The sequence below is a fragment of the Corvus hawaiiensis genome, chromosome Z (assembly GCF_020740725.1).
Source record: "Corvus hawaiiensis isolate bCorHaw1 chromosome Z, bCorHaw1.pri.cur, whole genome shotgun sequence".
NCBI classification, from domain to species: domain Eukaryota; kingdom Metazoa; phylum Chordata; class Aves; order Passeriformes; family Corvidae; genus Corvus; species Corvus hawaiiensis.
Window position 1 is genome coordinate 23,564,768 of NC_063255.1, and position 24,718 is coordinate 23,589,485.

The 24,718-nt window shown below is 37.4% G+C and overlaps 1 protein-coding gene across 3 annotated transcripts in view; it reads right to left on the bottom strand.

The window, feature by feature from the left end:
* Positions 1 to 24,718, bottom strand: part of TENT2 (terminal nucleotidyltransferase 2) — a 44,230-nt gene that overhangs the window by 4,442 nt on the left and 15,070 nt on the right. For all 3 annotated transcript variants that reach the window (XM_048291223.1, XM_048291221.1, XM_048291224.1), the window contains 6 exons: positions 24,244 to 24,320; positions 20,598 to 20,726; positions 18,380 to 18,423; positions 12,364 to 12,500; positions 5,828 to 5,919; positions 1,166 to 1,245 (listed from right to left, as the gene is read on the bottom strand). In XM_048291223.1, coding sequence (XP_048147180.1) covers positions 1,166 to 1,245; positions 5,828 to 5,919; positions 12,364 to 12,500; positions 18,380 to 18,423; positions 20,598 to 20,726; positions 24,244 to 24,320 — 559 coding nt within the window. The remainder of the gene's footprint in view (positions 1 to 1,165; positions 1,246 to 5,827; positions 5,920 to 12,363; positions 12,501 to 18,379; positions 18,424 to 20,597; positions 20,727 to 24,243; positions 24,321 to 24,718) is intronic.

Consider the following 24,718-nt stretch of genomic DNA (forward strand, 5'->3'; position numbering starts at 1 on the left):
CTCTCATATATTGTTTCCAGACAGCTAGGATCAAACATGTGCTTTTGCATTTTTAAGAAAAGCACAGAGATTTGAAACAAATTTTGTTAACTGAAAACTCTGAAAAGAGAAGATCACTCTGATTTCACAGTGCAGTGAGAGCCTAAACCACTTTGTAAACGTGACTTTAGCAGATTCACAAAATCAACTATTTTATGTAAAAGTATGTGAAACATTCAGTATTTTGTATGCTAACATGGTTAAAAAAAAGAATAACAAACATTTCTGAGCAGAATTACAAAGAAAATGTTATCCTTTTTTGACTAAAGTATCTCTTACAGCATTTGCTCTATTACAAGTATCTGGCATTGAATTACTTTTTGCTGGAGAAGCCTTCAAGATACCTGAAGACTTGAGTAACTGGAGTAAACGTGAACTTTCACGGACAGCTTAATAGGGGAGTCTTAACTGGTTAAAGCTGGAAGCCAGTTCTATGTACTAATCCCTAGTCATAACTACATTACAAATAGTCAGAGATCTCAGAAAACAAGAATTTGAGTTGCAATTCCAGTGCAATGCCTATGATAGGAGACAAGCATAAAAGAGAGTTGGTAGCAAGTATTTTCAGAAAAAGGATGTTTAACTAAGGTCTAAATTTTTCCTTGTTTCAAAGTGTCTTTTCCTCCTCTGACTTGAACAGTGGAAGTTCCTGTTTGATCTACTCATATTCTAAAATTATGAATGTGGTCTCCCTAAAGAAAAGTACCTATTTAAATAAGTTATCAAAAATCAGAAAACCCCCATTATTTTGGTGGTGATATTTATTAAAAAAAGGGATAGTAAAAAGTATAAAACATTATCTATTACCAGTCAAATTCATGTAGGAATAAACAATGAATGAAGACGTAATTTTAAAGCTATTAACCACTGTTAGAATTTTACACACACAAGAAAATCTAAGAGAGTTTTTTACTATTTCGAGTACCCATTTCAGTGTATTCCTGAAGTTTAACGGCAGACATTAATGAATACTCTTATGAAATGATTTTCCACAATTTTTTTAAAAACACACCTTTTTATTACTTATAATAAAAAGCATAAAACAGGCAGGTTTAATGACTAGCATTTGTATAACTATCTTGAAAAACAAAGTGACCAGAAAAATTACATGAGATGTACTTTTTACCTGTGCAAATTCAACTCTGATCATATCAAACTTCTGTTTCTCATGTACAGCTCTAGCAGTATTTGTCCCATCAAAGGGCTCTGCAAGATCAAATGCAAACATGAAAACTGGTAAAAAATCTAGAGTTAGGTTGTCTCCACTAACCAAGTAGGGTCAAGCATATCATTGCTTCCCAAAAGTGTTTTAAGTAGCCAATTCCTCTTTGGTTCTCAAGCTTACTTTCTACATAACATTTATCAAAAAAAACCCCAAACCAAAACCAAACTAAACCAACCCACAAAACAAACCAATCCCCCCCCCCCAAAAAAAAGAAAAAAGAGGAAAAAAGCAAAAAAAGAAGCAAAAAAAAAAAAAAAAAAAAAAAAAGCCCCAAACCCTGAATTCTCTGAATGCCCTGAATCCCTCAATGGAGCACATCCTCAGGGAGTTTGAAGACGACACAAAGCTGAGCAGTGCAGCTGACACAACAAGACATGATGCCATCCAGAGGGACCTGGACAAACTCGAGAAGTGGGCCCATGAGGATCTCGTGAAAGTTCAGCAAGTCTAAGTGCAAGGTGCTGCATCTGGGTCAGGACAGTCCCAGACAGATTACAGACTAGGAGAAGTCACTGTGAGCAGCCCTGCCCAGAAGGACTTGGGGGTGCTGGTGGCTGAGAGGCTGGACATGACCCAGCCGTGGGCACTCACAGCCCAGAGAGCCAAACGTGTCCTGGGCTGCATCCAAAGCAGCGCGGCCAGCAGGGCCAGGGAGGGGATTCTGCCCCTCTGCTCTGCTCTGCTGGGACCCCACCTGCAGTGCTGCATCCAGCTCTGGGGTCCCAGCACAGGAAGGACATGGAGTGAGTCCAGAGGAGGACACAAAAATGGTCAGACGGCTGGGGCACCTCTCCTATGAGGACAGACTGACAGAGTTGGGGGTAGTCTATCCAGAGAGAAGGCTTAGGGAAGATCTCATAGCACCTTCCAGTACTTAAAAGGGGCCTACAAGAGAGCTGGAGAGGGACTTTTCACAAGAGCATGTAGTGCTAGGACCAGGTGGAACAGCTTTAAACTAAAAAGGGCAAGCTTGGACTAGATATTATGAAAAATTCTTTACTGTGAAGGTGGTGAGGCACTGGAAGAGGTTGCTCAGAGAAGTTGTGGATGCCCCATCCCTGGAAGTGCTCAAGGCCTGGTTGGATGGGGCTCTGAGCAAACTGGTCTAGTGAAAGATAATATTTAAAGTCCCTTCCAATCTATGCTTCTATGAATGATCTAAGGATATGTAATTCATAATAAACTCAGGTTATTATCTATTGAAGCACACTATGATGGTGCTGCATTTATGCAGCAGTAATTACCTGCTACAGCTCAACAGTCTGTGATAACATATCAGACTAGGATTTTGCATATTAAAATATTTTGAAATTTATTACACATGAGAATCTTGGAACTATTCACTTTAGACTCACCTCATTCAACAGCTTCTCACTGAAATACTGAGAATATAGCAAAATATTTACTATAAATTTTTATATAAGACATATTAACTGCTGTAAAATATATTTTATCACTTCATACCTATTCTGCAATGTTTGTTCAGAAGTTGACCATTTGGGGGTTTTACGTTCTAGCTGACTACTAATTAATGTGATCTTTCCCCCCCTTTTCATCCTAACATACTTAATAGTTTGGAACTTTTGAAATTGCAAGATTAAAAAAGTACTTCTTGCTACTGACAAGGTTGACAACATTAAAGCAATTGATACTAAAAAATTATGATGCAGGTACTATGTATTAATGTGCTACAAAAGAGGTTTTATAGTCTTTTCTTCCTTAGTAGAGAACCTAGTATAAGAACCTGAGAATGAGTAACATTCTATATTTCACACTGGTAGAATGTATGCAAGTCCTTAAGGGCCACAGAACCACAGATGTATTTGTTAGATCAGGTAGATTTTTTTTTGTCTAGTTGGTTATGAATTACTTTTATTCAGATAGGGATGTATAGTAAAACAAAGCATTACACAGGCACTAGAAAGGCTTGTGCCTTTATGGAGACTGGCATTTCAAATTTGGAACATGCTCCATGGCATTAGGTTTTTATTTCTGCTAGCTATTTAAATTCACAAATTTTTTCATACAATAAATGTTGTATTTAGCAGTTTTCTGAAAGGATTCTCTTCAAACTACCTAGTTTTCAGTGGACAGTTACAGGCAGATTTCCTTTAGAATGCATCATACTTTCAGTTTAGAACAAAAATTGGCAATCAAATAAAAACATACACAGTCCTCTAATGTCAGTCCCATTATTTGGGAGAGTGATCTAGTATAATTAAGAACTCCGTGTCACTTACTGTGTGAAGAAGGTAAGTGTTTCATTTGTGTATCATAAATGTGATGGTAACTGCTTTTTTAATGCAAGGACCTGTATGTTGAATCAGGATATATCTATATTTTAAAGCAACAAGGGCTGAACAGTGCAATCTTCTGAAACCATCAGTGGAAAAAAGGCATTCCGGTCACAAAAGCTAGCTCACATCTCCCCTTAACCTTTCTGCATATTTACTGACTGTCAAAAGACAAACTGATTCCCCAAAGCACAGCAAGATTAATTTTACAATCAGCTACTCTTTATACTACCACATTTTCTAACCATCAAGATACTAGGAGTTTATTATAAGTTATTTTGTTCACACAGAGAGATGAGAATATTAAAAAAAACCCAGACTTGTGTTATCTATCAGCAAATATATTTTAGATATTTAAAAATATATGGAATAGTACCAATTACTGAAATTCTATTCTGCGAACAGGAAAATTTGACAAGACTTGGAAAACAGAATCTATTGGCATATTTAGCTAACTTTTGAAATCTTCTCAAGTACACAGAAATTTATCTACATACTTTGTTAACCTAGTTCAGCTTAACAGCTGTTATAAACATGAAGTCTACTTTGAGTTAAAGCAGGAAATCTTATTCATCCCTCCCAAATTAGAAGTAAAAACTTGGTATGTGAGGCTAAACCCACTAAGTCTTGAACCAAGGAAGGAATCAGATGTGTCACGTACAGATAATTTTGCCTTTTTTAATAGCTCAAACAAAAATGCATTAAGGAAAAGCTATATGTAATCAAGACCATTAAATGCAAAATCTAGAGTGTCTATTTTGTATGTTCATGTTTATTCTATTTTCCAGCCTGGCAGAAAGATAGCCTAATTATTCAACCACTTTGTAATGTCATAAAATACTTGAGAGCTTGAAACACACAGCCCCCAGCAACCCAGTGGATCAGCATCACGTGACAGCAGCAAACATAGCTGCCCAGCATTCCCACCTCCCACATTCAGACCAGAGCCTTGGCAATGCCTCACTACACTATCCTGAATCATTTCAGCTGTGCAGATGCTCTAATTCTCACATTTCTCAACTCTAAAGACTACAGAGTCCAGTGCAACCATATTTCAGTGCGTTCTTCTTCTCCTATAACTGTTGATTTTTCCAAAAAGGGTCAAATAAAGAACAAGAATCCCATCATATGGCTTCACACTGACATTCATAGGACTGTGGCCAAGTTGGTGAGTTCTGGGCCACAGAATAACCAAGTTCAGGTGAAGTTGAACTGAAGCTGATTCTCTGCACAGAGCAGCACAAATGCAGGAAAGTACATACATATCCCAACTCTAAACCTCAGCAATTTTGAAGAATGTCTGTTCAGCCACAGGACTTCTGCCTTATTCTCCTCCTCCCTCAGCAAAATCTTCCCAGTGTCTAAGAACTTTCCCCATACCATTTGTCTCCTGTTCAAGTTGTATTCCTATTTCATCCTGAGATTTCAACCCTTGATATCTTTATCCTAATAGCCTCCATTCATTTGCAGTCAGGGCCCAGGCAACCTCTCCTTTTATGACAACTGTTTCCAGTTACACAGCAACTCTCAGTCTCTTCCTTGCCTCTCTTCTCATTCTCTTAACATCTCGATCCTTCTCTTGGTCTATCATCTCTTTCCTTAGTGCAAGCTTCACCTCCTATATATGCTTACCTGTTCACCTTCCATATAGTGCTTCTGCTCAGTTCTGCACTGAGACACCTGAGACCTGCAACTCCAACAGGTAGCCTGGGTTTACCCTCCAGTTCTGGAAGGCATCATGCAGTGTCTGCACAAAGTCTACGTTCACTAGCCAGCCAAAAATAGTACCCACAAGGGCATCAACATACACATAACCTGGTCACTGCTAGGACTTGCAATGCCAGAGCAGTTCTAGAACAAAAAATATTCTTTGAGAGTAATCTGAGTATGTGCCTGCTGTATTTTTTCAGAAGTTCAAACTTGGCAAAACTGACAACTATTTTTGTGGAGCAGAAAAACACACACTACTGGCATAAAGGCCAATCCTTATCAAAGTTCTAATCCCTGTTCCAAAAGTAACAGGGCAATGAGTGCTCTTGAAGAAAAGGTCAGGAGTACTATTTTTAAACCCTATAGAACTTAAGGCTTCCATATCAAATGTTTTTGACGGGACTGTTAACAAACCATTTACATTGGTTAAAATTCCTTCTCTACATAATGCACACATGCAATATATTTCTCAAAACACAACCAAGGTAAAGCCTAATTGATAGATTTAAGTATTTAATGCCATAACAGTTAAAAATCATAATGCAGCTTCACATTTTACCTTCTACACAAATAAATTTGTTTCTCCATTCAATACCATCAGGTCTTGCAATAGCCTTGGCCTCACGAACTGAAATCATTTGATGGCTCCAACTAGAGAAAAGGAAAACAATTTGCAAGAAATTTTAACTCTTAGTTCTAAATTCAAACTATCAGTTTACATTAAAAAAATTGCCAAATTGCAGTGTCATAAGCCTGGATAACACAGTATTTTATAATAATGAATAATTCAGTTTAACATCATGGGTAGGAAACAAGCAAATTTTTCCACTAACAGAAGTTCAAGTACAAAAAACATCTCCAAAACAGAGCATCACAGGTATCCATGAGTAACATATGTTCACAATGAAATAATTTTTTCAACTAACAATGTCAAACTAAATTTTCATCGTCACCTGCATTTATTTCTAAGTTCAAAAGAAATTACAGACTCACATCTTTCATAATTTTCTGTGAAGGAAAGGAATGTAAGGAATAAGTGCAGACAAGTCACATACTGCATTCCATAAAAAAATACTCAATAGTATAAAGATATGTAGAAATAACTTGCTCATAGGCCTTCCTGTGCAAGGAACCTATTACTAGAAAGTTTCAACACTTCATATACGCTGAATTTAGATCTGCAAGTACAACTCTCTACCATCTTTTGCAGGCAGCTTTACAATAACAAAACCAGGAAATTATCACATTTAAACAGGAACAGCAGGCAGATTACAGGGCAGTCTTTATGACATGCCACCATCTTTATGATGCTTGGCACAATATGCCAAACGTAATGGAAGCCAAAAAAACCACTTCCAGTTTTATGTTCTTATCTACCCAGCCACCTTTCAGCTGCTCTTAACTTAAGAGAGCAGCTTATCCTGCATGCCATCATGTGCCACATGCAGGACAGTCAGGAGACTGGGCCCAGCCAGCAGGGGTTTGTGAAAGGCACATCCTGACTGACCAGCCTCACAGTGGGTAAGGGAAGGGCTGTGGATGTAGTCTGCATGGACTTTAATAAAGCCTTTGACACCATCTCCCACAGCATTATCCTGGAGAAACTGGCAGCTGATAGTTTCAACAAGTGCACTGTTCACTGGATAAAACGGATGGCTGGGCCCAGAGACTGGTGATTTGCGGAGTTAACATCCAGCTGGTTACCTGAATGAGGGGATCGAGTGCACCCTCAGTCAGTTTGCAGATGACACTAAGCTGGGTGGGAGTGCTGATCTGCTGGAGGGCAGGAAGGCTCTGCAGAGGGATCTGGACAGGCTGGATCATGGGCTGAGGCCGATGGTGTGAGGTTCAACAAGGGCCAGTGCCAGGTCCTGCTCTTGGGTCACAACAACCCCAGGCAGTGCCACAGGCTGGGGCAGAGTGGCTGCAAAGCTGCCCACAGGAAAAGGACCTGGGGGTGCTGGTGACAGCGACTGAACGTGAGCCAGGGTGTGCCCAGGTGGCCAAGAAGGCCAATGGCATCCTGGCCTGGATCAGCAACAGTGTGGCCAGCAGGACCAGAGCAGTGACTGTCCCCCTTGTGCGCACCAGTGAGGCCACACCTTGAATCCTGTGTTTAGTTTTTGGCCTCTTATTACAAGAAACACACTGAGGTCCTGAAGTTTGTCCAAAGAAGGCCAGTGGAGCTGGGGGAGAGTCTAGAAGACATGTCCTTCACTTGAAACAGTAATTCTTCTCTTGAATTCTTTTTTTCCTAGGCTATACTTGATCCCTCAGCAAAAAAGAAATGCATTTATAACACACTGGTTAAGTAAAAAGCAACAAAAAAGTGGCATTTCTTGCTGTTTAAAAAGCCTTTTATTTAAATTTGAAATTTAAAAGCCTTTTATTTAAATTTGAAATTTAAATTTGAAAACAACTCTTTTATCTGCCAGTCTCCCAAAACTGTCTTGGTACCAAGATCATACTGAATTAGAAATTAATTATGAATAGCAAATTATTTGTGTGTCAATTTTAACCACTTTGGCTTGCATATAACAACTTAATTGTTGCCAACATAAAGCAGATATTCTCCCTGTACACATTTTCAATCCCTAAGTTAACAATGCCATTTAAACAGCTATTTCAATTATCAGTTATTTCTGCTGTCACTGACTGCACTAGGTATGTGAGCTTCATGGCAAAGGCAAGTATTTGAAAGAAAGACACTAGACGTTTTCAGGTGTGTGCATGACTACAGTACGAACAGAATAAAAAGCTTATCTTTTCCAGAGCATTCTTACTAATCAAAGCCACTTGTATAAACATAATAAGATGGGTACAAGTTGCAAACATATTTGATTCAACACAGTATTAAAAATGATCCCTTTATTACCTGACCAATTCTATCATGAAAAGAGCTGCAAGCAACTTTTCACTGCAATTTTATATTTTGTCATTAAAATGTAACCAAAGCTTTTACCACATCCACCAAATACAAATCAGTCATCTTAAACAACTGCTACTTAACTTGCAACAGTAAATTTAAGGGAAGTAATCACAAAGGAATACAGGGGAGCAACACCTTGCTTCAAAGTCTCACTTTGTAAGGAGACAGCCAAGTGAAAACCTGCTGCCTTCATTCAAAGCTGCAGAGATGAAATCAGACACCTCCTTGAGATGGGCTGGTAAACATGTTTCCAAATACTTGCTTTAGAGAACATCTACAATTTTTCACCTGATCACAGTCACTGCGTAATCAGTGGACAATTTTAAATAGTTAAAGTTAAAATGAAGTCATAACCATAGCCAGCTGTATCATAAGAAGCATTACACAGACTTAAACTCTTATGGCAAAATAATTATACAACCATAAAGACAAAACAAGCTTTAGCATATATGGTGTGTTATTCCAATGCATGCTGCAATTTCCAAACCCCATTTCTTTGGGGACAGGGATGAAGGAATATAAAAATTACTTCTCATGGACACACTGAAAACCCTAGAATAGGACTGTGGAAAGGGTGCTGTATAAATACATGGCAATAAACAGTTTTCTGAAACATCAAAACCGTTTAAAAGCATAAGGGAAAATCAACACAGCACAAGGATTTATGCATGACTGCACAGGATGCAAAGCTCCTGTTTCTTCCTTTGCTGTACTCTTTCAGCCCATCCTGTCCTACACCAAGTATAATAAACCACAGATTTTAACTGAAATACCTAATGGCCTTTGCTAGAGTGAGGGAGAAGTTTAACATTAAGTCTCCACCTTCTCTTATCTTCCTGACCATTACATGTAAAATAGATCAGTAGTTAAACATTCTAGGCAGGTGGCTTCAATTACTTATTCTGTTCAAAATTATGATCTTCACACATGATCTGATCATTCTTGGTGGCATGCTGTTCATTCAGCAAAATGGTTCCTGTATATCAAATCTGGTAGTGCATCCTACTCCACATATAGGAGCCTACAAAAATCACTTTTACAAAAATTGAAGTCTCACACTGTAATAATCTTTTCATCAAACGTGACAGTCCAATAGGGAAAGTTCAGTGGGCCAGTACAGATTATATAAATATAGCCTAATTTAACAGTCACAGTGTCTGAAACAGAATCTCAAAATTTTGGTGCATAAAGACACTAGTAAATGTTTCACAGGGAAAACAAACACTGAAAAAACTACTTACTACGAAGAAAATATTCAATACACTCTGGAGTAAAATACTAGGTCTTCCACGAAAGGCAGAACTAAGAGAGCCCTGTGGTGTGTGTATTCACAAGTGAACATGAGTCAGCAGTGCCCTGGCAGGCAGGAGGCCCACCCACGTCCTGGGGGGCATCAGGCACAGCATCACCAGCTGGGCAAGGGAGGGGATTGTCCTGCTCTGCTCTGCACTGGGGCAGCCTCACCTCCAGTGCTGGGGCAGCTTTGGGTGCCACAGGATAAGAGAGATATAAAGCTATTGGAGAGTGCCCAAAGGAGGGACACAAGGATCATGAAGGGCCTTGAGGTGAAGCCTTAGGAGGAGTGGCTGTGGTCACTCGGTCTGTTCAGCCTGGAGAAAAGGAGAGTGAGGGGAGACCTCACTGCAGTCCACAACTTCCTCATGAGGGGAAGAGGAGGGGCAGACACTGATCTCTTCACTCTCATGACCAGTGACAGGACTCAAGGTAATGGCATGAAGCTGAGTCAGGAAAGGTTCAGGTTGGATATTAGGAAAATATTTTTCACCCAGAGAGTGAGTGGGCACTGGAACAGGATCCCTAGGGAAGTGGTCATGGCACCAGCCTGACAGAGTTCAAGAAGTGTTTGGACAATGCTCTCAGGCACATGGTGTGATTCTCAGGGATGATCCCATGCAGGGCCCGGAGTTGGACTTCAGCTGATCCTGATGGGTCCCTTCCAACTCAGCATATTCTATGACTCTGTGATTCTATGTATTTAATTCTTACCCTCATTCTCATTTGTACCGTTGTTTCCATCAGCAACTTCAAAGCAAAGATAACAGATCCTGTGGCTACCATGACGCTACTTTTGCTTGCGCTGGCTGTCACAGACACAAAACATTTTTAGCACCACGTTCATATTCCTCCCTATGGTGCACTAATTTGTCTTCACCAGACAATAAAACTATATGGAATGTTACTACCAACCCTATTTCTTTCAAACAGGATTTATAGTTGTCAGGGATACACAAGATAAAGAGTACAACTGACTAAATTTTATTTCAGAAAGCGTAGCAGAAAGAGTCAAAAATAATACAGACTGCTGCATTAAGTGCATCATTTCCTCAAATCACTTCTCAGCTAAGTAGCAGCATTTTCAACATAGGAATTCTAATGGCTATTTTTACTGGTATTTTTTTCTTTTTTTTTTTTTAACAGAGTATCATCAGTGTCACAGAAATGTTTAAATACTTAATAAATGCTCAATAATGGGAGAACAAGCCAGGTATTCTTTTTATTCAGTTGTTTTTTTGAAACATTTTCTTCCCTTGACATCAGCAACTATTCTATTGTCACTATATAATTTTTTGAGCTTTGTTTATCCAGAAGCTCCTCTGTGCACCTATGAATAAATTTAGGTAGTATTTTTTCCTGGTTTATAATCATCATAAAAATAGTATTTAGGGATTGGCAAATATCAGTTCAAACACTGATACTGCAGAATTTTTGGTCTGCATATGTCTTCACGTATCCTGTCTAATAGTAGACAAAAATGAGGTCATTCTGGACCAGCCACCAGCTTAGGCAGAAATCTGGTCTTGACTATGTTCTCAAGCACCCAAACCCAAGAAGTCAAACTAGATATTTTTCCTGCAATTAGAGACAATATCATCTCTGTTACTTTGCACAGGCAAACCAGCAAACTCCTTAGTGGAAATGATATTTACTTTCATATATGAGAAGATTAACAGTTTGTTGTACAGTCAAGTAGTAAAAGATTCATTTAGTGGCCCACATAAATTAAGAACCTGAGTTTATCCTCCAGCAGTGTCTTGTCATTTGCCTCTTTAGCAAACATCACCGTGTCAGCTGAAAAGACATGTACTCAGAACAAACATTTAAGACAAAAGACCATTCTCTTATCTGCAGAGATCATTGAAAGACAATCTCTTATGTGAAAATCTCTCAGTCAGCCTTATGCATGCACAAAATGCAGCTAGTTCATGCATTACTAAAGGCCATAGGGATTTAGATTACATATTTCACGTGATGCACACCCCAGAAATGTTTTAATGATTTTATGGTCTTTCACTTCTTATATTAAAGTAAAATATGAACACTTCCAAAATTATGAGTATCCAATTGTATGTTTTGTTCTCCTTCCAAGAAATGGAGATGATGCACAAATACAAGACAGCAACATGCATGAACCAACTGCCTCAGAAGTTATTTCGAACATCTTTAAGCTGATTGAGATACAACTATTTGATATTTTATATGAACAAGCATTTTTTCTAAGAAATTCAGAAATACATGAGTAACAATTCGGCAAAACAGTTGTAACTTAAGACTTTCTCAGAGGCCCTCACAACTTTAGCTTCTCCTCTTATATAAGTCCAGATGCCAAAATTAAACTCAGATTCTAGCAAACCAATAATCTGAGTGCCACAACTACACATGGGAGAACTCTTCACTAGGTGAAGCCTATACAAATGTACATTCTGGCTGAAGTAAGGAGCCACCTAGCCAGTTACCTCCATTGACTCAGGGTGACAAAAGACAAGCACAGCCCTTAAGGTACAAATAATTCATATCACAACTGATACCTTAAATGACAACTAAGAACAGATCTTTCTCACACATGGATAGGCAGTTATAGAATAATGTAACTGTATAACAAAACCCAGCAATTTTTAAAGGACAAAGCTCTCTAACTTTTGGCAGCTATTTTACAGGAAAGAATGCCTAGCTAAGCAGAAGACATCGGACACTTTACCAGCATTCTTGTTGTCATTTAGCCTTTCCACTTATTCCCTCTCTCTCAGTTACCACTCCTGCATTGCTGCTTTTCTTTCTCTTCAAGGGTTATGAAGTGTTGCTATATTGAATAGAAGGAATCAAAGTTTCATATCTTCTAAACCACCAAGATGAGCTTAATTACTTACTCAAATTCTGTGGCATAATATTTGAAGAAGCCTATTAGCAAATCTCCAAGGCTTGATCCATTTTTTGAGATGTAAGGAGGAATGGTACGTGGAGCTTGATGAACAAGATGCAACTGCATAGCAGGATCAAAACATTCCTGTCAAAATAAAATCAGAGTGTATATATATGTATTATTTACACAGAGACAGCCTTAACCCAGATGCATGTATTTTTCACAGTAAGAAAGCTGCCTATTGTTTGCTTATTAGAATTTCAAGGACAACTTACAAGCCAAGGACTATTTTTCTTCTGCCCCACTAAATACTACTTATTCCCCCTGAACTCAGGTAGAATCATCTTGCACAGGAGCATGCAAGATTATTCCTTGACCTCTGTTTACTAAAAATCTTTAACATGGGAGAATCTTTGACTGGACTTGCATCTAAAACCACAAGAGCAAAAGCTGAGTAAGGTAGCCTGCACTGAGCTGACTGCAGTTCAGCTGAGAAAAATGTATATGAAGTTAACGCACCTATTGTCAATTTCCCATACCTGAACTGAAGTACAGAAATAATCCAGAGGGAAGGCCTGACATTGCTCCCACAGTATAGAGTTAAAAACTGCATAGGAAACCCACTGGCTATAAAATGAACCTGCATCCTCCCACGTAATAAGCATGAAGACTGCAGGTAGCACTTCCTCTAGCCAAGAATGAAAAAAAAGCCCAGCTGTGAAGTTATACAATACACAGAACACTACACTTCAGCTGAAGTATGCTTTTCTGTGAGGGTAGAGGGTGGGTACGATGGGGTAAGAAAAAATCAGGTTTGTGATGAAAAGAAGCAAACTACTACTGCCACCTTAAAAAGGAATCTATACATGACTAAATAAACATGGTTTTAGAACTGCCCTGCCGTTTCAGTGTCCATTGCATACTTTAGGTTCTTATGACAGACCGGGATACATAGAAGAAAACATACCTCCTCTTGCTACAGAAACAATTTTTGTAACTTGCTAATACCTGGTTTTAACACTGTTTTACGGCAATGTTGTGTATTTTACTGAAAATGAACTCAAGATACACAGGAACAAACTATACGTTCACATAAAGAAACACATTTATGTAAATTTAGGAACCTGTTCACTCATTACTGTATCTCCTTTCCCCTCTCCACCCATTTGTTTGTTATTTTTAAGAATAGTATCAGGCATGATTCAAATTTTATAGTACCAGAATAGCACTAGAAGCACTACACAGTGTAGTATTATTTCCACGTCCAGAGCTGGCACTGCTTCCTCTGAGAAAAGTATTGTTAGTGATAAAACCAGTAGGACTGGAAAGCTTGAGACTCCCATCCTCTTCTGCCAGCTCCAGCAAAAACTTCCTGGAACCTTGTGCAACATCTTTTGGGGAAGAAAAGCCATTCTTCTAGAGATAAAAATTTCAATGGTTGATCTCATATGATATAATGCTATACATTAAACATTATTTTAATTAGAAGAGCTCAGAATTTAACAGCTTATAGTTCATCAGAAGACACCAAAACAATGGAAACACAAGACATAAAAAGCAGATATGCAGTATATGAAGATCTAAAAAGGGAACAGTTGTTCCTATGCCACACAGTATATACAGTTTTAACCCTAAAGTTAATCAGAAAGGTAATACAGTGGAAGTCACTCCTTGCCCATCCCCACAGAAAGCTAAGGAGTCAGAAGAATTGAATTTAGAATTAGCAGTATACCAACTGATGAGGAAAGATACAAAGGAGGAGGGGAAAGGAAGAAGAAAATGGGCCATTGACCTACAAAAAATACAGAGCAGAAGTGCAATGAAATTACTACAACAGATGTCTACTAAGACTAGTAAGTAAACGTTTGGAGGCAGTAGTAAAGATCAATTTTTTTACATTTTGCATATTTGAATGCCTGAGAACTTCTCAACTGCAAGAAAATTCTGCCATCACACTGAGGTTGACATCCTCAGCAGCTAAAAAGTTAGACTTTATTATTTTTCATAAAAACAAGCTTTTTTTTTACTGGCAGGCAATGAGATATCAGACAAATCAAAGGTTTCCTTATTCAGAAAGGCTTTTGCTTACCAGAAAATACATGCATATTATTCTAGACATGTGCTGTAGTAAAAACGCAGGTTACAGTCTACAGTAACTAACAACCCCCAACCCCCTAGTTTAAGAGACATACATAAATAATTCTCATTTCCACTTGGTTTAGTAGTTACGTCACTATGAAAATGGCTCTTAAAAAGACAACTCAGTATTGCAAAATAGAAGGCATAACTGATACTGCTTTTCATTAACGGTAACTAAAACAATGTTAAATCACATGTTTGTGATACTCTTATAGATTTATTTTTTAAGCACTGTCGGTTGCTGATCACCCCACAGACAAGGCAAAACCCAGTGTTTTATCTTTCTGAAATACAGAAAACGTGTTGTGTAAGAAGTTGTTATTACCATATTAGAAAGTTTTACATTTAAAACCAAATTAATTACTACTTAAAATCAGCAAGATTTAGTGAAAACTTCTGTCAAGATATACCAATATTCAATAATTCAATAACCAACAATGTAATTGGAGATCATTTCTTAATGAAGCAATGACTCAGTGTCCAGTGAACAAGAGGTCAGACCAGCTATGGGATACCTAGACTTTTTTTGGCTTTGCCACAGACAACTCATGATAATCCTCTAGCTTCAACTTAGCTCCATTCACCTGTTTTAAAACAAGGATAACAGTGTTTTTCTTCCTGTTAGAGGGACTCAGGGAATAACTAGATAAACAAGACAAGATACAGCTTACGGATTTTGTAGATAGGTGAAGTTGCTAAAAAAAATGGAATTACAAAACATCCTTCAAAGTACGTTTTCTTTTCTTAAATTGCTCTAGCAGGCAAAAAATTCAGCTTCTATTAAAACTAGTCCCTATTTTGCTTATGGTATCTTTGCCTCAAGCCATCTTAAGAGACAGAAACTGGATTCAGGATCTGATTGAGCAACAAATATGAATGAGCTCTCCATTATTTTAAGATATCCCAGAAAAAGGGACCCCAAAGTCTTTTTCCTTTTTTGCTGAATCTCTAATCTTTACCTTGACTGGCTGATTTTTCAAGAAACATCAATATTCAGCAACATGCTTCATGTTCAAGCTACATAATGACCCACTGGAAAGGAACATGACTGTACATCAAAATAAAATTTATATTTGAATATCTTGATGTACAGTGAGTTTAACTCTGAATGTACACAATTCTTCATTCAAAAAAATTTGGTGGGTGAGTCAGCATAGCATCATGACATTTTTGTATATTCACACACATAAAATACCCTTTTCCCCAGTCCTAAAAATGAATATTTAACTCATGTTTATATTTTTCAAAAGTGCAAATTAGTGTGAAGCAAACTGTGTCTTTCCAAGGACTGACTCCCACGTTAAGCACCATCCCACCTTCTGCCCCACCCTTTGCAAGACATGATACAAAGCTGAGGCAGCAGAAACAAAAATGTGCTTATGCTAGAGTCCTTGAAGTTCACCATCCAGAGCACCCATGGAAATCCAATTCCATCTTGATTTAAACTAATACACCAGATTTCTTGAACACTGGAGAGCCAGGCACAAGTTTCCTTCTGAGTCCCAGTGACAGCAATGTTCACCAGCCATAATGGCTTAAGCGATCACAGGTTCTCTAGAGCTTATCCATGAAGTCCTGACTTGGAGGCACATACTATACAGACTTCAAAAATGATGAACACACTTTGTGGGCTACTGTCATCTACCTTATCTGGCTAGGGGGCAAGGGAAGCCCCAGAATATAACCCCACATCTGATGTGGTCTGATACTCCTTCTAAACTAGCGGTTGCAAAACACATCAGCTTAGTGCCAGTTGGAAACTCCCCCATGGCAATAGAATGCAAAAGTGGGAAAATCTGGTGGCTTTCCAGGACTTCTCACCCTTCACATTTGCAGTAGGGATATACGGAGACACAGAATCTGTCTTTTGTTTCCTCCTCAATGTAAGCATGTCACTCCTATATGGTACCAACATTTTAAGACAAGCAGCTTCCTCCAGATCACAGAAGTATTTTCAGGCTGCAGATTTGATTTTGAAAAACTGTGGATAGGTGTATGTAGGGGAGATGGAATATGTTTGTGTAGTTTTAGGGTGGAGACAACTCTGACCAGCTACAACCACAAGAAAAACATATGGTTTCTTTTGATACTGAAATTTGCCTGTACTTTTAAATTATTACTCCAAGCCACAAGACCAAAATTGTTTTGCTGCATTTTTAAATTCCTTTGAAATACCAGTATTCAGAAATTTTAAGTTTCACAATTTTTCAACATTTAATTATATTCCTAATGGAGACAGCAGACCAAAAATATACTCGCAATTTGGTTTTGTAGTAAGCATGTATAAAATATTTTGTTAGCAATCCTAGAATACTTAGTCCATTCTCCAAATATAAGATAACTAACAAGAACACAAAAACCAAAAATAAAATCTGTATCAGAACACGGCAAAAATTCAGTTCTTACAGCCGTGCTCACCTGCAAGTGATTTACCATTTTCACACAACAGAAGATAAAATTTTGCATGCAGATTCATTAGATTTTTCAGCTTACGGTATTGTATATGTTTGCTTTAATGATTTAAGGCATTAATATTTGTATAGTGTTCTGAAGGCCTTTACACAGTTCGAACACTACAAATATAAATGCCTGCATTATAAATACAGAGGAATCAAAAGTTGCCAGTTCTTAACACTTTTTTCTAAGTAACATGCTACACAAAACTTGGAACACTACAGCACACAAGCTTTAAGGAAATGTAATTAGCAAATTTAGCAATTCAAAAATCTATCAGATAAAGCTAAGTGTACAAGAAATGAAAGACAGTTTCAAATGCTTTTCAGCACTCCCAATGAAGAAACTAGAAGGTATAGAGTACCATAAGAAAATTAGAGGAAAAAATAAAGACCATAAAAATATAGCACAGGTATTCCTAAGCAGATATAAAACTGCAGTGAATTATTGCTCAATGCTTTCTTCTGCATCTCAATTATCTTAATTACCCAAAATGGCTGACACCACAGTATTTTCTCCCTGACGTTCAGTGTTGTTAAATATTCCCATTTCAGCATCACAGGAAACACATGCAAAAGACAGACAGGCTTTCTGATACTAGCTTTGCACAATTGTCAGCAACCAGTAAAAAACCCCCATAAGTAGACAGGAACACCAAACTATGTCAACTATGAATAAAGAAAAATTTTAAGTGACAGATATGAAGACAGGTAAGGAGGAAGGAACCAAGGAATTTCTGTAAATAAATTACGGCATAGAACTATTCAGCAAATAGCACTTTTGTGCACAGACAAATATTTAGGAGGGCAGTTCGTACTTCTAGATAATTTTTCTTAGATTAAATCTCACTAATAACACTCCTAACTCTGGAGGCACCAAAGCATACTGATTCATTGTTCTCCAGAAATGAACAGAGTATGATCTGACTATAATAGCAAAGACACAAAAAGGTGTTTTCTTGTAGGACTGAAGTCAAATTTTGTGATAGCTCAAGTTTCCTTAGTAAACATGTACCACTTACTTTCTGCACACGGAAATATCACGCAACTCAACAGCTGTGGGAGTGTAGGGAATTCTGAAGCACCAGAGCAGAATGAAAAAGCACTACTTAACACATTGATAAATAGGAACCAGAAAGTTACAGCTGACACAGGGTATTTCCAAGCCAGCATAAAGAGAATTAGGTCAGTGGTTTTCATTAGAACTTTCTTCTAACTGTGTGTGAAATCTTCTCACACGTAACAGAATTTTCATTAAAGAAATTATCAAAAGCAGCAAATAATCCCTTTCACACTTAGGTTTAGCATATCAATGACCTGACCTACAGACTGTCTTCAACTTAATCCATTAGAGACATTAAAGAATTCACGTATTTAGATAAGCAGGGTCACACACATACATGATGTAGTAAATCCATAAGAAACACTTACTGGGTAATTTTTTTGGAGGGATGGAAGGATGGGTTCAGGTAAGGCTATAAAAAAAAAGTTTAAAGTTGCTGTGATTCATGTAATTCACAGGAAGCAATATCGTATCAACTACATCAAAGAGTTGCATCAAAATTCTATCTTAAAAACATTTATCAAGAACTTCACTTTCATGCATTTTGTAAAACAAGTTATTCAGCAAACATTTCTATTACTATATTTTGTACTATACAGTACTACAGGAACTTTATTCAGCTAATGAGAGGTCTTACCAAGATACTACTATATGAAAAGGCATGAAAAATTCTACAGCAGCTGGGTACAGCTTTATTTCTGAAATTCATATTAACTCATGGCTATAGGAAAATTATCTAGATTCCCTAAATGAAAAATCAGAGCTTCACTCATCTTTTTTTCCTTACATCTAATACAATTCTATGAACAAGTCTACAGTTACTGCAAGAGCATCTGTTTTTCAGCTGCCAAGTATTACATACTGAGTCTCCAAATGTAACCTATTAAAAAAAAAGCCCAACACACTTATAGGCATTGCTAGCAAAATCCCCATAACATACATAAATATGTATTTATGTATAATGTTAGCTGGTTTGCTGAACAGCATACATGTTATGAAGATCATGCAGTCATTAATGATACTAACAAACACAAAATTATCTAAATATTTGTCACTTTTATGAAAATCATGGATTGGGAGTTCATCTACTGAACAACATAAATTAGAGACCAAAAAAAAAATCACCCAGATTAGATGGTCCTATAGATAGACCAAAATCCAAAAGTATTCACATCCTACTGAAGCAGCTACAGAACTGTCAGAGCACTCCTCTCAAACTAAAGCTTTATCATCACGTCTTCAGCATGGTTTAAGAAATTGGTCTACATCATTCACTAGAGAAAATAATAAATAAATTCAGTACATATGTCTTGGACTTGGGACTTAGTTCACCCTTCAACAAGGTCTTACAGGAGAAGAGATGCTACAGAATCCTGTTTCCAGAGGGACTAAGAACAGCAGAGTTCTCAGAATGTGCTTGGGGTGTCTTCAAAGAGTAGAATACACTGTTAGGACTGCTAAGAAAATTATCACAGATGCTTCTATAACTTTTTTTCCTGTGGGTGTTGAGAAATATGAAAGAGGTCATATTTCTGCAACATCTTGGATAATTTCCAGATCTCCACCACAGTAAATTAAAAGGCAACAAAATCTGAGCAACCAAGGTATTGTACCCAGGTGTGTATGCTTTGCTAAGCTTTACTAAGAGGATGGATGGGAGGGGGAAAATTACCACTTCCCACTTGCATTTGCCCTATGAGTTTCCTTTTCTTACTGTACAAATTAGTTAGCCATATTATCTGGAAGAAAGTTCATGTACAAGATACTGATGTATCTACAAAATAAACTCAAGCCACACTAAACTTGGGTCCAAAGACATCCACAGAAGTATAAGAATATGGAAATTATTTAAGTAGTATAGAAAAGAAATTTGCATAGTGAAGGCAGGGACTCGTGCAAAAGAAAGGTGTTCTTTTTTTCCCTCCACAGTATCATCAACAAAAACACTGTTAGAAGTTCTAGGACACAGGCTTTCAGGATCATATACCCTGCATATAGCAGAGAAAAAAAGCTTAAAAACTGTGTAAATAAAACATCAGAACCTCAAAATCTGGTGCTTAGATGCATGTACAGTGTACAGGGCCACATCTCAGGCGAGTTTTTTTTTTTTTTGGCCCTTTTTTTTTCCCCACAGAAAAGGCTGAGGAAGCATAGGTAGAAGGCTCCTCTTTTGTTTGTGGACTGCTGATCTTCCCCAGACAGCTGACTGATCACAGTTTTGTATGAAAAGGATTATTTGAATCTTTTCTTCCCCTTCCTTAGACAGCTGTGGCAGCTGCCACAGATGATTACAGCAAATGTCCTTATGCATTTTTGTGAACTAGTACTTGAGTTTATTTTATAGCTATACAGTGTCCAGCAGTTACTTTTTTTTTTTCAAACCTTTTTAAAGCTGGTAACTCTGCCTCCAAAGAGAGGTCCACTTGTTAAAGACAAATGCAACACTAAGGAAATGGGAGTAAACTCATTTTACTTTTAAATATTTCTGTGTAGAAGATGACTACTGCTTGTTTTATTTTATTAAAGAGGAAAACTACACAAGTATGAACTTAAAAGGGACAGTTTCAACATGTAAAAAATACTTACTCTGTAAATAGTGCAAAACCATCAAGACAAGACTATAGCTGTTTAAAGTACCACGACTGGCATCATTTATCTCACGAAAACTTGCCCACTTCTTAACAACAAGCACTAATGGACGAACTCGATTCTCAACTGCAAGTAAAATAAACACATCTCAAAAAAATTACATTTAACTAGACAGCAATTAATCAACATTTGCTCCTACTTGATCAACATGGTAGTTTTGTATTCTAAGGTTACCTTTTGCAGATATTTTATAGAATTTACTTAGTTATTCTAGAATTACTATCCATCCTATAAAAATCGAAACAAAATATTTGCATTTGAAAACAGTCTTTTGAGTGGTAAGATCCACGGACACATTACAAGATGTATACCAGGAGATTTGGAAAGTCACTTTCTACTTCTAAGGTCTCTCCAGTTATGGTACTAATTTCCCCTGAATTAACTTGCTGCCAGGACAGACCCTATGTTATTTTTTTATTTAGGCTTTACTAACAGGAAAAGTATTCCTGTGGTTGGAGGACAGCTGATTCTTAAGTTTACATCAGGATACATGAGAGCAGTAACCCCTGCATACAAACATAAATTTTAAATTGGCCTTGTCCTCAATAGCTTTTTATGTAGATGACATGTTAGATACAGTATCTCTTTAAATCAATACATAAGCATTTCATGAGGAAAGACATAAATACAGGCATATTCCAGGCATCATCATCTGAATTTCTGGTGAATATAGATAGCCTTCTAATTAAGGTATTAATCAACTGTAGGTAGATGTCACTCACCACAAACTCCTGGGACTCTGTAGCATACTTAATTTATTATTTGCAGCTATGCAGATCATCAGTTCAGTCAAATGCCTTACAGTGCCTTAAAAGCTTATACATTCTGGAGTATCTTTCTAACCTGACATAATTTTACAAAGCTTTGTATTCTGCTCATCAGGACATGAGGACAAAAGACATCCTACAACTGCACCAGTTGGGGTGCTCTCTGTTATTCTGTAAAACTAGCAAGAACAATTTTTTCACATGTTCAGAGTGGTTCAGCACACATGCCCATGTAACCGGTACTCTTCTCACAATCAGTGTCCTACTAGATCTGGAAGACCTTTTGGAAACAATCAAACTCCTTATCCATAATCACCTTATTCATGACATTGTTCACCAGTGGTTGAACCAAAAAAATAAAATTTAGTACACTAATTGTGAGATGCCAAAAAAGTACTGTACCATATGAGGATGCATGAATTGAAATAGCATTTTTTCATGAGAGAAAAATGTAAATAGGCTCCAGTTTCAAACACAACTACTTTGTGTGTTGTTGCAGTGGGGATCCTGCAACACGCATATATCAAACCAGGAGTCCCGTGGAAAGGAAATATATATGGACAGACAGATTCTTGATAGCTGTTTCAGAGAGATGTTTATTTCTCCAGCCGCATGGCCGGGGCTCTGCCGAGGAACTGTTCCAGTCACGGGACCAAGGGTCCTTCTGCCCGCGCAGGGAACACAAACCAACCAATGGGAACGAGGCTGAGCAGGGGCAGGGAAACCCCGTGTCTGTGCCCTCAGGGCCCCTCTCCCAGGGCTACACGGCAGGGGAGGGACCCCAACAGTGTGTCACAGTAGAAAAGATCTTTTTTTAGTTGACCTCATTTTGAGATATTAAATTCTGTTTGCTAGTGCCTGTAATCTGTATAAAATAAAGTTAGTGCAATATGACCAGTAAACTTTGTCTGATACTCTGATACCAGCTACCCCTCAAGAAAATGCTCAGTAATGTTATTTGCACAAAGCTAAAAAGTCCAGCTTCCACTAACTGAAAAATATCTAGCAAAAATTGCTGATTAATCACAGACCTGCCTCCTTCAACAAACCACTGGTAACATACAGCTCAGACTTCACCTTCTAGCTCTGCCTAATCTACCCACACTTTCTCTGGACATTTTTGTTTCACCTTGCCTCATCCTCCTCGATGTTTTCTAGAGCACCCATGCACCAACACAGAAGAGTTAACTTCAAAACAGACTGAAGAGCATCCACAGAAGTATTTGGAGTTTTAGTTTTTTAATCATGTTCACTAAGATAATTAGTCCCTTATTTGCCTGAGCATCTCATTTGTTCTAATGGAAAATAGACCAATGCATCTTCCACATCTGAGGTAATTTGATAATTTTTTTCCCCCTGCAAGTTGAAGCCCTTTCAATGACACATTTAACTGAGCAGGCTAATACATATAAGGCTATCTACCCTTGCTGATACAACTTATAAAAGTATGGAAAGAGATAGTCTGATAAAAGCTTTCATTTAGTTTTTTTTGCCTTATGTCACCTGAGTTTTCTGGTCCAAGGAAGACAAGACAGACAAGCTGTATGCCTGATACGTTTAGAAAGGTCCAGAACACTGAGAAGATAATATTTTCAATCACAAGTCTCCCTTCACTACTAACTCACTCCTTGACCTCAAGAAAATATTATTTAGCCTTCATCAGGAAACATGAAGTTAATTTTGCTGGCCTTATAAAAGTGAGCACCACAGCAGAACAGAAGAAAAGGTGGGATACTAGGACTGCTTCCACTGCTCTTTTCACATCTGGACTTGTGTGCCCTACAGTGATTTTCTGAGAACAGTAAAGACAATCTGTGACAGAAGCTACAAACAAATATATCAACATTAGACCTAGTGAAGTGACTGCTCATCTGCAATTGTAAATGACAACGATTACTTCCTAATATTTTTAAACTTGGAAGCAAATCCTTTTCCAGTCATATAACTTCCTGAATGTATGAAGAAGTCACAGTTAACCAACTGACCCAGGACAAGTTGTAGACTCTCCTAGTAACACGAATATGGAATACAAACTAGTCTAACTGAAACAGTAGTAAAAATTAACTAGTGAAGATAGCTTCTATTGGTAACTGCCTACCCTAAATAGAAAGAAATTCCTTTATGCAAGAACTGAAGAAGGTGGTAAAGGAACAAATGCAAATGCCCTAAAGAAATAGCCTGAGGCACGCTCCTTTATGTATTTAACTGCCAAATGACATTGCAATGCTAAGAAAGAAAACCTTAATTTACCACTAGGAGCGCTGTTCTTATTACTTTCCTTTCACAAGGCTGTTTCACAATCTCTCCCTAAAATGCAAACTCCTGAGTAGACACAATCCAATTTTGATTTGGGATTAGTATAAATACTGAAGCAGTATTTTGGATTTTCCAAGGAAAGTCTCTGCAACAGCATACAGATACACCTGGCTATCAGCCATGAGTAATTGGCTGTCATTGGCTGTAAGGAAATAAAATAAACTGGAGATTATACCACTAGATGACCATTACTATCATGATCTTGTTATATGCAGAATACCTGAAGTAGCCCTTATATTAGATACGTGAACCTTAATATGAAGAATCTTTGTTATCTTCTGAATATTATAATATTCAATTAAAAACATACCTAGCTGTTTTCTCCACATATTTAGAATGAGCAACAAGAACTTATCTTAAACCCACTTAATGTAGCTAAAGAAGTAAATATATACATAGTAATACAACGTATTAAATTATATGTTCATAGCATATCAATACCAAAATACAAACTCAAAAAGCAAAGTTTAAAGAAATAAGAAGATAAAATAAAAACTTACTGAATGCATAGGTTCTCAGAAGGAATGTATTTCTTATACCTATAACATTGTTTACATTCAAGTCGAAATCCACATTGCTATTAGGGAGGAAAAAAAAATTAAGCATCATGGTATTCAATTTCTGAATGTTTACTACTACTATGTGACAGATATGGAGAAATATAATTTTAATATAAAGCCCTAGAAACGTTCTTCAGAGCTTTAAATGCCATGATTCCTATGATTTTGTTTATATCACCTGAGCCACTTATAAACTTGAACTCCTTTGTTAAAAAAATGTAATTGCTGTTTTACATGAAGAATACATGTAGATACAAATTTAGACCTTAGGACAACTTAACATAACTTTTTTAATTTTTACCAAATCTTTCTCCCAACTAAATATGATTTACATGATTTACTACAGGTAAGTTTTGATACCAGGAAGGATTCTCTGAGGTATTAGTTTAAGAAATTATGCCAATGAACTGAAAAA